The sequence below is a fragment of the Candida pseudojiufengensis genome (genome assembly GCF_024610245.1).
Source record: "Candida pseudojiufengensis strain CBS 10847 chromosome Unknown scaffold6, whole genome shotgun sequence".
Classification (NCBI taxonomy): domain Eukaryota; kingdom Fungi; phylum Ascomycota; class Pichiomycetes; order Serinales; family Debaryomycetaceae; genus Lodderomyces; species Lodderomyces pseudojiufengensis.
Genome location: NW_026261522.1, coordinates 740,204 through 755,161, shown reverse-complemented (window position 1 = coordinate 755,161; position 14,958 = coordinate 740,204). Strand labels below are relative to the sequence as shown.

At 24.8% G+C, this 14,958-nt stretch overlaps 2 protein-coding genes and 1 pseudogene across 3 annotated transcripts; 1 reads left to right on the top strand and 2 right to left on the bottom strand. All coding sequences in view use genetic code 12, as the record gives it.

Annotated features, from left to right (window-relative positions):
• Positions 1–2,108: 2,108 nt before the first annotated feature.
• Positions 2,109–5,651, top strand: KGF55_000415 (annotated as a pseudogene). Its single transcript has 2 exons — positions 2,109–3,784; positions 5,093–5,651. Coding segments are annotated over exons 1-2 (2,235 nt in total).
• A 442-nt stretch (positions 5,652–6,093) lies between these two features.
• Positions 6,094–7,881, bottom strand: RAX1 (Rax1p; the record flags this gene model as incomplete). Its single annotated transcript, XM_051759041.1, has 1 exon — positions 6,094–7,881. One exon carries the CDS (start codon positions 7,879–7,881, stop codon positions 6,094–6,096), a length of 1,788 nt encoding a protein of 595 aa, XP_051617152.1.
• A 1,756-nt stretch (positions 7,882–9,637) lies between these two features.
• On the bottom strand, positions 9,638–11,818 carry STP1 (Stp1p; the record flags this gene model as incomplete). The annotated part of the gene is made up of 1 exon (XM_051759030.1): positions 9,638–11,818. The coding sequence occupies one exon, from the start codon at positions 11,816–11,818 to the stop codon at positions 9,638–9,640; it is 2,181 nt and encodes a 726-aa protein (XP_051617151.1).
• Positions 11,819–14,958: the final 3,140 nt, after the last annotated feature.

Sequence of the window (14,958 nt, the reverse complement as noted above, 5' to 3'; positions counted from 1 at the left end):
CTAGTAATAATTTTAAACGGTATTTCAAAAGAAGCAAGAAGTTGCTAATTACTCGTCAATTAAGTAAGTACAAGAGTAAGTACCAACTTGGAATTGGAATTAATGACTATATATTTGACGATATATATTTCAAAGATAAGAGATTTCTCTAATCTATGATTGCTCTAATATACTTCGTAATCATCATGAAAATGTGAAAAAAAAAATAAGGTACGAATAGAACAAAAAATTGTACGTATCGGCTAAAATACTATTAATAGTAATATTGATCAATAGGACGGGTTTATTTAATTACAGAATCTGTACAATAGTATGAAAATTTCATTCAAATATCTCAATCGCAAATCAATTTTGAAAAATTTAACGAAATATCGGAAATTGTAAACTTTAATTTTCAGGTTATTATTAATTACCAATAATGTCAAAATCCGAAACACCCATATTCCCGTAATATTTATTGTATGAGAGGTTTGAATTGTTAGATTCTTAACCATTAACCACAGTTTGTTGATAAAGATAAGGACAAACGAGTAAGGACACGAGTCTAATCTACAACTAATTAGCCTTGTTTCATAAGGCACTTTCTTTGTTTTAATTTTAGATTAAGTCAAAAGAACTGAAAATAAGTTATGAGTGTTTTGAATTTCTTATCTATTTAATACAATAGACTAAAACGGTAAAATATTACTGAGCCATTTAAAAATATGGAGTAGTAATAGTAGTAGTGAGAAGGTCAATTTTTTCACTCAACTCCGTTCTATTCTTACAGCGAGTTCAGTACGTCAAATAAATTTTTAGCGTAAGCAACAAGAAGAAAAGGAATTATACATATACTTATACAGTATATTGTTAGTATTTCATGTGATAAATGTAAAATGATAATCGATTTTTTTTTTTAAATCCATTTTTCTATTGTTTTAATTTTTATGTTTAACGAATATTACATATACTTTTTATAATTTTTAACTTTTGAGTGACAAATAAATTTTGATTAATTTTTCAGTTGAAACTTATAGCAATTAGGTAGTTGAAACTTAAGAGATAGTCACCAAGTGTAGTCAACGATAACAGATGGTTCAACTTCTATTCAGTAATTTGGTCATTTTGTTTCAAAAATTTGATAAATCTTTGTTTGCTCAAGTATATTTTTCACTAATTATGATAAGTAATTGTAGAGTAGATGCTACAATCTATTGAGTTATTTTATTTCTTTTTCATTTTCAAGAAAAGTTAAATAATATACTTTTCATCAAATTATAAGGTTTATGATAATAAAGTTAAATTTTCAAAAATTAATGGAATTCAATGTATTAATAAAGAAATAACTTGTTTAATCGTCAACGAACTGTGAAAATTTCAATCCAAATAAGCTTTCGTCTGTTTTCTTTTGGCTTCAGTTTATGTCATTCTTCTCAAACGATCAAAGGAAGTCCTAAAGTAGAATTGATATCTCTTATGCTTTTATTGATTAAACTCTTTTGACTGGTCAAATACACAAGAAAAATGATAATAATTATAATACCAATAGATTTAATCTTGGATTAAGATGGATCATTCAAAATTATTATAACTCCTTAGGTGTAATTGATTAATAGTTCTAGTATTTGTGGTTGGTATAGTAGTAATATAATAATAAATTATTATCATCAAATGGCAATTTAAATAATAAAAAGATTAATAACACTACATACATTAAAACAATATATAATATATTATGTAATAATGTTACACTAAATTATTAATACCAACAGTACTATTTAAAATATTAAATATCCATCATTTAATAAAATCGGTTATTGTAAAAAGTTATAAGTAATATTATCTTCATATCGACTTTCATTCCATCATCCCTACCGTGGTTTTAAACCAGCACCATTCATCATCATCATTTACACTTATACTTATCATTCATACAATCTACAACCCAAAAAAATTAAACTATTCATTCTTATCTTAGTTTTTTTAACTTTAAAATTATAAATACACCAACACATTAAAATTAAATAAATAACCAGATTCATACTTATACACGTATAATGTCAATATAACAATTTATTAATCAAATTAATGATAACATCAATAACTAAAAATTAAATATTGTGTTAAAAATGGCTATTAATATGGAATTTGAACAATTTTTAAATGATTTAAATTCATCAATAATAATAAATAATAATAATCATTATAATCAACATAATATAAGAAATAATGATAATAGAGATATACCAAATCTAAAGAAAATAAATAAGGATAGCATAAATAATAACTTATCAAAAATAAAATCAAAATCACCAACTTTAAAACCTTCAAGAACACAATTAAGAAAAATTTCATCATTAATAATATCTCAAGAAACTAAAATTCATCCATTGAACAGTAGTAATAGTAATAATGTCAATAATGATCCAAAAATATCAAGTGCTGACTTTTCAGTAGATGATTGTTCAAGTGATTGTGATTGTAACTATTCAGATGATCAATCTTCTTCAAATTCTGATGATATATCATATAATTCTTATATTTCATTACCTACAAATGTTTTACATCCATTTTCAAACAATAATAATGATAATAGAAATTATACATGTACAAATTATAACGACAATGAAGAAGATGAAGATTATAATCCAACTTCAATGTCAGTTTCTTCATCTATTTCATCATTAATTACTACACCTTTATCATTTAATGAATCAATATCTTCATTATCATATTCATCTACCACATTCTCTCCAAATAATTACACAAGATCATCATCAACAACAACTACAACTACTATTATATCATCTAATCTTAGTTTATCACCAACTAATAATTTCAAAACTTGTTTAACTCAAAATTCTTTTACAAGTGATCCATCACAATCAATTTCATTTTCAACAGTTTCTTCACAAATTAATAATAGATCATTACCATCAAAAACTTCAATATCAGCATCATCAACAGATTCTTTATATAATTTATTAAAAAATTCAAAATCAAAGACCACAGATCAAAAACCACTTGTCAAAAAATCCTTAGTTTCTAATTTAACTACATCAGTTCAAAATTTTAAAAATTCAACAAAAGATAAATTAATTAGTTTTATTTCAGATTCTCCAAGATTAACAGATGATAAATTACCAATTGATAATAAACAACAACAAAAAAAACTAGCAAATATTAAGATAGAAGAAGAAGAAGAAATATTACATCAATCATCAGAAGAATTAATCACATTTAATGAAACAGAACATGAACATGACACAATCTTACCAGAAACAACAACAACACCACTCTCAACAGTTTCTAAATCAAATGAACCAAAAATTAGAACAATTTTCAAAAATAGAGATCAAAGAATAAATTCACAATTTATGAGATTATATGCATATGATTATAATTCAAGAATTAATTCAAAAACATTACCAAATTCATTAACTCAAGAAGATTTATACACCATTATAAAAAAAAACCCCAATTTAAAAAAATTTCATAAGCAATTTAATATCTATAAAATTTCAAATTTATCAAGAGAAAAATTATGGAATTCAGTTATATTAAAACCAAGAATTGATGATTCTCCATTAGATTTTATTGATTCAGAAAATTATATTTATTTACCTAACCTTCAATCAAACTCCTCCGAATCAAATACAATAACTCGTAAAAAAGGTAAATATTTACCATGGGATTTAAAACCAAGTATAAAACCTTGTGGAATATTAAAAAATGGTCATTGGGAAATTAATGGAAAATCTCCAAATTCTGGTATTACTAAAACTCAATATACTGTTAAGGGTTGGTGTAATAAAAGATGGATTGATTGTAGTCAATAATAAAATAAAAGAAGAAATAGATGTTAGGGAATAGATGAAGTTAGAAAGAGGAAAAGGGAATTGGATCATAAAGTATTATAAAGTAAGGAGTAAATAAGGAAGTTAAGGATCATAAATTGGAATCAGAAGATGTATTATTACGTATACTTACATTTTTTTACAAGTAACAAGTATTTATTAAAAGGGTTTGTTTTAAATATTTTCAGTTCTTTTAATTTATTAAAAAAAGAAGTACAGTCAACTGCTTCTTCATATTTTATTTGGGTATAATATTATTTTATATAGATTAATTTAATGTAAATTTTTAATATTTTTTTTTCAATAAATGGTTGTTATATTTAGAAACTTTTTGATTCTAGTTTCATCATCTTAGATCATCTCTTTTTCTTCTTTTAAATTTAAGGCAATGTACTTTTAGTTTATGAGATATAACGAATTTTTTTTCTTTAAATTTTATTTCTGTGTTTTGAATTTTCATACTGGTGCGATTTTTATCAATCATTTTTGTTTCATGTTTAATGTTTCGCTTTTGATTTCGTTATTGGAAAATGAATTGAAGCAAAATGCCTAAGTCGTAAAACAAGTCGTGAAGCAAGTCGTAAAACACGTCGTGAAATTGAAAGTTTTTATTTTTTCTGACACTTAATCTAAAAAAAAAAGACATCAATGTACATTCAGCTTGGTAGCATATTTACAACATATCAGGTCTATAGACCTACTCACATACTTTGAATTATTTAAAAATTAAAATACTACTAATTCAGTTACACAAAACTACTTCACATAGTTAATTTTCATAACATAGCGAATTCGTTTTCTAGGAGAAAGAAAAAAAAAATTTCAGACGAAATAGTACTGTCAATACATCAAGACTAATCAAAAATGTATGTTTAAAAATGGGGATAATGATAGATATATTGGGTGATTAAATGATAAAATGACAACGTGAGAAAGAGAGGGAACTTACAAATGAAACAAAGTGGTCGGAGACCTTCTACGAAGTAGAAAAATTGTATGAATGATCATTGAATGGCAAAACTTTTATCATAAAGAGGATATTCTACCACACTTCATCAAACTAGATAGCCTGCTGAATACAACTACAACCATCGATACTCAAAGTTCAACCACAACTATCTTATCTATATTTTGTAGATCATCAAATTAGAATATTAAATCCAACCCTCCAACTCATCATTTAGAAACCCAAATATAAATCACAATAAAATGGAAACCATAGAATACTAACAAAACTTCAATAGGGCTAATTTAAGAACTCAAAAGAGACTTGCAGCTAGTGTCATTGGAGTTGGTAAAAGAAAAATTTGGTTAGATCCAAATGAAACTTCAGAAATTTCACAAGCAAATTCAAGACAAGCAATTAGAAAATTATATAAAAATGGTACAATTGTTAAAAAACCAGATACTACTCATTCAAGATCAAGAGCAAGAGCTTTAAAAGAAAGTAAATCTGCTGGTAGACATATGGGTTATGGTAAAAGAAAAGGTACAAAAGATGCCCGTATGCCATCACAAGTTTTATGGATGAGAAGATTAAGAGTTTTAAGAAGATTATTAGCAAAATATAGAGATGCTGGTAAAATTGATAAACATTTATATCATAATTTATATAAAGCTGCAAAAGGTAATACTTTTAAACATAAAAGATCATTAGTTGAACATATTATTACTGCTAAAGCTGAAGCATTAAGAGAAAAAGCTCTTAAAGATGAAGCTGAAGCAAGAAGAGTTAGAAATAGAGCTGCAAGAGAAAGAAGACAACAAAGAATTGCTGAAAAAAGAGAAGCTTTTTTGGCTGATGATGCTGAATAAATTAATTAATACATACATATATATTAATTAGTTTGGTAATTGTTGTATAGAAGGAAAGCAGTAATAATGATGATAAAAGAGGTTTTTAAATATTTTTAATATTTGATTTTACATCAGGGTAGTAAAGTCAAATTAAAAATTTATAATTAGGGATTATTTATGTAATATCATAGCATCTTTTTTAATTATAAAATACAAATAGTTCATTCTGATAACAAACTAAATTGTAGAGAAGGCTTTAACTACTTTAACATTGGTCTCTCTATCTTAGGTTGATACTTTCATAGATTTATTTTATCACCGTATTTGCACACTATTTATCAACTATTGAGTTCTATTAACTACAAAGTTTCAAGTAATAACGAAATCTCCTACAGACTTTATTATTCATATTAAATTATGATATTAAAAATTATACAATAGTACATAAAAAGTATTTAAATTATAAACGATGACCAGGAACTAAACTAAATAAAATAGTTAAAATAGCAGTAAATAATAATATTAAAAATAAAACCCATAAACTTCTTTTTAAAATAAATTTATAAATAAAAGGTTCTTTAATTTTTAAAATTAATTTTCCTTTACTTCTTTTACCACCACTAATGTTATTTTTTGAAAAAGTTTCCAGTATACCAAACCAAGCTAAAATTGGATCAACTAAATAAATTGAAGAAATTATAAAATAAAAACTTAATAAGAATGGTACTATAACAACTGGTCTTAACCCTTTTCTATAATTTAAAAATATAAAAATAAATCCAATCCAAAATCCAATAAATAAAAAAAAGAATCCCAACAAGATTCTTAAAAAATTTGAATGATTTATATTTCTTGTTGCCATAAAATCAAGAAATTTAGGTAAATGATCATTTTCTAATTTATTAAAAATATAATTTTTAACATAATTAAAAATATCAGGATCATCTCTACCATCAATTTCTATAGATTTTATAATATATGAATTTAGCTGGGAAGGTAAATTTAAATTTTTTTCTGAATCTTCAACAAAATATTTTAATAATAAATTATGTGATGACTCTTTTAAATTTTCTCTTGTTATAAATGATTTATTATTTGTTGATGCTGGTGAATCTTTTATTAATTTTTCTAATAATGATGGATTGATTGTTGATTCTCGATTTCTTTGTTGTGGTTGTTGTGGTTGTTGCTGTAATTGTTTTGATGATGATGCTAAGGGAGATTGTGGTAATATATTTGAACTACTATTTTGTTGTAATTGTACATAATTTGAAGCACTTATAGCTCTATCAGCTTGACCTATATCTAACTGATTTTCATATAATGAATCATTTGAATGAGGATGTTGATCAATATCAGAATCATCATAATCAGAAAATAAACCAGAATTTGAACTAACTCTTTTTTCATTTTGATTTTGATTTTGATAATTTTTGGGAGGTTTATAATTTGTTGAATGTAAAAAACTTGGTGATGATCTTACTAAACTATTTTTTGAAGAATTAAATTGACCAGATGATAAAGGAGGAGTTTTATTTAAAATATTATGTGATGACTGTAATTGAGATTGAGAACTTGTTCTTTTAACATTAGATTCATCTAATTCAGAATTATATTGTTCAATTAAATTTTTTAATTTTGGATCAATATTATCTAAATTTATATCACCTCTTAAAAATGCAGATAATCTATGAGAATCATTTTCCTCTAATATATTGTCATTTATAATTAAATCTAATAATATTGAAGAACTTAAAGATTTATGTTTTTGAGATTTTTCAGATACAGGGTTTGAATTTCTAATTTCATTAGGACTTTGAAAAAAAGATTGTCGATTAAATTCTGATGATGATCCAGTAGTATTTCGCTGTTGTTGAGAATGTGGTTGATGAAACTGTTGTTGAGCGGCTGGATTACTTAATTGTTGATTATGAATGTCTGAAGAATTATTAAAATGAGAAGATTGTCTTATTATAGAATCTCTTAAACCTTTAACATAATGTTTACATAAATTTAAATGATTTATTAAATCAAACCAAAAATCTAAATAATCAACTTTATTTTCAACATTTTGCATAAATTGATAAAATGTAAATAAATCAACAGGAGATTTTGATTTATTTGCTAAAATTTCTCCTAAAGTTGGTAATCTATTTAATTGTATAGTTTGATTTGTTTTATTTAAATTATTTAAATTTGATAAATAATTTGAATTTGGAAAATTCAGTTGATATTTTTCATCATACATTATTGTAAATGTGAATTTATGTGAATGAATGGATTAAGTTAATTGGTCCCTGGCCTTTTTTTTTCTGTTTCTTGGTGATATTATTTTGTTTGTGAAGTGTTAAACGAAAATTTTGTAATTATAATGGTAAAAGTAATATTTTGATAAACGAAAAGTTATGATACGATAAATGAAATGAAAATGAAATGAATGACAAATAAAACAAGCAAAAAATTATCTTAAACAGCTTGTTGATATTAATGATGATAAAGTATATTGATGTAGGTGAATATATGTTTTATTTGGTCTAGTAAGACTGTTGGATTTGTATTTAGATCTTGTAGTTTCCTTAAAAAATTAAATTTTTTTTCGTATGATTCTGATTGTTTACATTTTTTATTGATTTTGTCTTCAAATTAAACTTCACGGAATGTAAACAATAACAAAGAAATCGTCTTCAACAAACTATCATATTCAGGATTTTTCTGTAGTACGAGCTGTAGTACGAATAGATCCATGCCTGAGCTTTTTAATGTCGTAGATTAGAACCAAATCAAGTATTTTACTCTGTATCTGAAAGATCTTGTAAACGAGTTAGCAGATACGAATATTATTAGATCTCTCAATAAAAATAAAAACACGAAATTTGTATCATATTAAATTGATGAAACATCACCAATTTATTGTGCAAACATAGTCCAACCGTATCTCAGAGGGTTAAAAAAACCAATTTACAAGATCAAATGGAAAAGGAAAAGGAAAAGGAAAAAGACGAGGGAACGATTAAGTATTCAATCATTTGCACTCTGATATATGATTTTACCAAAACGAACTAATGTACCATCTAGAGCATTAATCAAATAAGCTAAAGGACTACTCGCCAATGTTTTTTAGACATCTTTGTATTTTATTTTGAAGAATGAAATGCTTAACTGCTACGGGAATGTTTAACTGCTAATGAAACACTCAAATATCAAGTTTAAAGATTCTGGGTAATTTGAAGCCGTCTACAGATAAAATAAAGACCACCATTGATGGTAGATAACTATTTGGACAGCGTCAGATCTACCAGCATCCTTAAAATTGGTATTTAAGTTTTTCAAAATAACCTGTTTGGAAGAATTGGAAAGTTGAAACTTGATGAATAAAATTGTAGTCCAAGCTTTGATTCTAATATATTATGAATCAATCTGGCAAATTCTTTTAACTTACCTCCCATGTATTTTGAGGTTTTTATCTTCGTATTAAACATATTCAAACTTTTTTAGTTTAATTTGATGAGTGTGTAATAATTGTTTCCTTCATTTTCTTTAGTTATACAGTTATGTACAAGTACATAGACTCAGGTAAATTGATAAGTCGAGTTTTCAAATACTTTTAATTGCAATTTTTGACGAAGTAATTGACGAAGTAAAATAATCTATAATTCCTGTGTAAATTTTTCGTTTATTTGTCTAAAATTTGTTTCAAAAATTAAATTGAATGTCAAAACTTCAATATTTTTGACATAAGGAACTTTTAAAAAACTAAGTAGATTATGATTCCTAATTACTCATCCAATTGATATAACTACTTCATGATAAATCGAAGAGTAGAAATAATGAGATCAGTAATTTTACAAAATTAGATAAATTAAATTAAAGCAATATTAAAAACAAACATTCTTTTCTTTTATTAAAAATCAATATAGAATAAAGAATAATTTTTTAAATATAAAAAAGTCTATAAAATTAAAATTAAATATAATGACCAGCACTAACTATTAGTTGAATTTTGTTTAAATCTCATCAACGTCTTCATCTTCATCTTCGTCAACATCATCTTCATCATCAATAATTTCTTCTTCTTCATAATCTTCATTATCTTCCATTAATCCAACAATATCATTATCAATAAAAGAAGAACCTCCTAAATCATTTGACCCCAATGAACCATTATCATTAGAACTACTAGTTGAAGATAATCTTTGATTTATTTGTTCTTTATACATTACAGTACCTTGACAATCACCAGTTTCAATATGTTTTTCTAACCATTGAAAATTATTTTCAAAAAATTGAAAACATCCAGCACATCTACCACTATATAATATTCTTTCATTTGATTTTGTTCCTGGAGGATAAATAAAATGTAAAGCTTTTAAATGAGTTTTAAAAGTATCTCTTCTTGAAAATCCACCAGTTGGATGACATTTTGTACCATTTTTACCATTTTCTTGATAAAATGGACACATAAATGCCTTGGACAGATTATGTTTTTTGAGATGTCTTGTTAAATAACCTTTTACTTTAAAATTTGCATCACAATGTGGACATTCAAATGTATGATCTATTTTACCTGTTTTTGTTGTATATGATAATTTTCGAACTGTTTGATTATTTGTTCTTGTTGTTGTTATAGTTGGTTTTAAATTTTCATCGATTTCTTCTTCTTCTTCTTTGGGAAGTTCAACAGGGGAAGTATTTGGTTCTTGTTTGACGGTAATTTTTTTGGTTTTAGTTTTTGATAATTTCATTTTTTTGGTTTTGGTAGTGGTTGCAGTGGTTTTGGTAGTTGATGATATTTTACTTTTTTGTTTTGGTTGTTTATACATTGTATTTGTAGGAGAAATTGGTAAATCTAAATCATTATTTGATGAAATTGAAGATGGTGAAGTAGTTGATGTAATTTCTAATTTTCTTTTCCTTAAGTTTTTCCTTTTTGAATGTTGATGAGAATGTAAATTTACTGGTAATGATTGTGATTGAATTTGGTGTTGTTGTTGCAATTGAGATTGTGAATGTAAAGTTAATTTATTATTTTCAAAACTAAAAGATTCAGGTGAAGATTTTGAATATTTACCAAAAATTTCATCATCTAATGGACTTAAAAAACTATCAGCAGAAGATATAGATGAATTTGTACCACCAATACTTGATTGTAAATATAATTCATATTCTTTATTATTAGTAGTATTTGATTTTGAAGGAATATTTATATTATTAGATTCATCATTATCATGTTGAAAATCATCAAAATAAGGTGGTGGTGGTTGTTGTTGTTGAGAAAGTTGATGATGATCAAATTCTTGAAATTCTTGAAATTTTGAATAATTTATTTGATAATTTGTATTATTATTTAAATTTTCCTTATTTAATTTACTTGTCTTTGGTGAAAATGAAATAGTTGATTTATTCATAATATCGAAAACATCCATTGAATTTGAAGGTTTTTTATTATTTGATGATTCAAAAATATTTTCATTAAATTTGTTTGATTTGCTGTGGTGGTGGTGATGATGTTGATGAGCTTCGAAGAAATCATCGAACATTGGTAAGTTTTGGTTATTAGTTTGGTGGTGTTGTTGTTGATGTTGATGATGATGATGATGATGATGATGGTTTTGATGGTAATTTTGTTGCTGGTGTTGTTGATTTTGTTGTTGTTGTAATTCAAATTGATATTGTTGTTGATAAAGTGGAGTAATAATATCATCATTAAATCCATTTTTATTATTAAAATTTGAATTTGGAAAATTAGTTGAATAACCATTAAAATTTATATTATTATGAATAAATTCATTATCATGATTATGGTGATGATTATGATGATGATTATTAAGATTATTTAAATCATTTAATTCATTATTATTAAAAAATATTTGTTCACTACCATCAAAACCTAAATCTAAATCATCAGCTGCACAATTTATTGGGAAAGATGATTTATTTTGAAGATTTTTGTTGTTATTAAAATTTGTTATAAATGATTTGTTAATTTTTGGAAATAACTCGTTGAGTCTCTTAGTACCATATATTAATCTATTTAAAAATTTATGAATATTAAATTGAAAATGTAATATATTTTTTGATGTAAAAGGTTGATAAATATGTGAAGAATTTAATGGATAAGATTTTGATATAGTATATAAATCTTCATTTGAAAAGGATTTAAATAACCCTACTGAAAATATTGACATTATGTATGTTGTTAATTTAAGTGGTTTTTAATTGAATTGTTAGGATTTATGTATATTTTATTTAAGTTGATTTGAAACTGAGTAAGTTTTGAATAAATGTCTTTGATAGTCAATGATATATGCTATTGGTTTATTTTGATTCAAATTGGTGTACCAAAGTTGTATTTGTTGTAGCAATTTGAATGTTTAATTGATAGTTTGTTGATGAATGGATTTATTGTTCTTATTTCCGGTATATATTTGTTTCAGTTAAGTTTTGAACATATATGTTGAAACTATGAATGATTTCTCTTTGATGAAGATAATGATAAGGTTTTTCACTTCAAGATAAAATGAATATCCAAACGATAAAAAGACGTTGAAAACAGATGTAAAAAGTTGTTTCAAAAATAATATAAATTATAATAAAGTTGGTGAAAAATTGATTTATTTATTTAAAATTGTGAAATATTATTTTGTAAATGTATAAAGTATTAATTTTTTATTTAAAGATAGGAAAAATAGAATTTTTGATTTAAAAACAATAGAGTATGTTATAAGTAGAGATATATTGAGAGATAGACAAATAAAAAATTAGATATTAATATATAGAATTTATGTGAGTTATGATACCATACTTGTCGAAGTTTGTTAGTATATCAAAAACCCTCCTCAGTTATTGTGTGAATTTAATAAAGATATGATGAATTAAAAAAAAAAACAACTAACAAAAGGAAAGACAATAAAGAATAAAATAATCAAACAGAACAATACAAAAAGCAAATCATATTTTCAAATCTAAACTATTGAAGTAAGGATGTTTAACACAATACAATACAGATTATGTATAAAGTATTAAAGTTGGAGGATAAAAGAAAAGAAGGTTTGAAAGAAAAGTTTAAAATGAATGAATTAAAATTAGACCAAATTTTTGAGTTTAACAAATTTTGATGCCGTACGAAAAGTATTTGATTGATTAATTCAAATTAAAGTAAGACACTTTTTTTAACTTAGGTTTAAACTATAATTTTAGTCGGTTTAGTGATTTTATTCTATCAGAGACCAATTGAAGAATGAAAAATTAAATAGTTTCCACCACAACAACACCGACGATACATCCACAGTTTTTTTACATGTTGAAAAATTTTTCAGCTTACACTCAGAAGTAAAAGAGTAATGTGTTTGATATATTATTCCAGCGGATAAACTTAAATTTTCAACTTTTCTCCGAGATGACATAAAAAATAATTTAATAATATTTTATTTTCTTTTTAATTTTGTCTATCTACCTTGAAAGGGAATGTCCAATTTCAACAAAGAGATAAAAAGATGATCAATAGTCATCTTGTTATCTATAACTTAAATTTTATAACCAAACCCCATGATTAAGAAAAAAAATAAGATAATATAAAATTTAAAAGAAGTCATCCTTGTGACTTTAATCTTGTCTTATGACTACTTTTTATTTCTAAGGGTGTTTAGATAAGAGAAATAAAAACTTCATAACAACTGTGAATCAGCCATGATTGTAAAAATCGAAAGGCATTTTGAAAAAATTTTCACAAAATGAAAAAATAGTTGATGTAGAAATTTGAAACAATGTAAAAATGAAAATAATTTTACCGAAAAATAAACTGAGCTAAAAATAAATAACTATTGTACTAAAATGATGATAAGTCTTACTACATACAATACTTAAGGTAGAATTTATGCAATGAATTGATGTTGTATTTGTGGGTCAAGATTTGCTTTCTGTATAAATTAGGAAGAACTTGAAGGTATAATGGCTTAAATGTTCTGAATATATGTTATATTGATTAAATCTTCCATTAAAATTATATCGAAAAAATACAAAGCTTGTAAAACTTATGAAATCAATAAACAATCGAAATTCTTGTTCAAGAAGATCAATAAAGAAGTTTAAGGGGTTAGAACATACAGAATAGTCTGAAAACTTTGTTCATAGAATTCCTGGAACAATATAAAACGTATAATTCAAACATCATGAACAAATGAATCAAATGTTTCTATGCAAGAAGGGAATGTGACTGAATTATTGTTGTATATAGCAATTAAAACAATTTATTGTATCTCCTCTATTTTTCGTTTGGAATGTACGTAATACCCTAAATTCTAAGTTGAAGATCGAAACTCGGGGAGACATCAATCAATCAATTGAATGAACGAACAATCATTTCGTTTAATATTTCAAATTTTTAGATTCTAAAAAGAAACGATTTATGCATCAAATTATACGTCAAATATATATTTAGTTTCATCGTCAAAGGACAAGAAATTGACTTAACTAGATCTTTGGAAAAATTGTGGATGTTTTTCCTTTTTTAATATAAATTTAGACGTGAACTAATTGATTGACGATTGATTTAAAAAATATATATATATATAAGTGGAAATAAGAATCTGGTGATAATATACATAATACCTGAAAACCAAAGAAGAACAAATAGCATAACCTCAAATCGATCCGTAAAATGTAGTTCTTCATTAACATTCATATTATGATGGTTACGTTGTATGTTGTCTCAAAATGTATTGAATTAAAGGCGGTTAGTTATTATTTTTTCAAATCTCTATAGAAATAAAAATAAATAAAAAAAAAAATATCGCAAAATTTATAAAACCTTATTTTTCTTCTCGTATTATTTTGCTTCTCAGATTTTGTGTAATTCGTATAAATCCGATTATTTTGAACAATACCGAGATTTTGTAAAGAATATTTCATCATGAGGAGAAAGAAGTTGAATTGAAGTGTAAAGATTCAAATTGTATGTAGATACAATTTTATTGATACCATTAGCATCTGACGATTGATATCTCAAGAATATTTTAGACAGAACTATTCATTAGTTGCATCACAATATTAAACAAAGACTTAGTAAATTTAATTTTTGAAAATCGATCATAAAAAGCCCTCTTTTATTTTGTTAAAATAAACAATAGAATTTATTGATCAATTAACATCCAACAACATACATCATTCCACACATATCGTTTTTTTTTTTTTCATGTATGCTATACTTACTTACATATTGTAGAATTCGAATTTTTTACACAATTGAAATCCACACTTTATAATTAGGCTTTAATTAAAAATATGAATTTATAGAAGTCGAACGGATGGACCCAATTGAATGGATTTA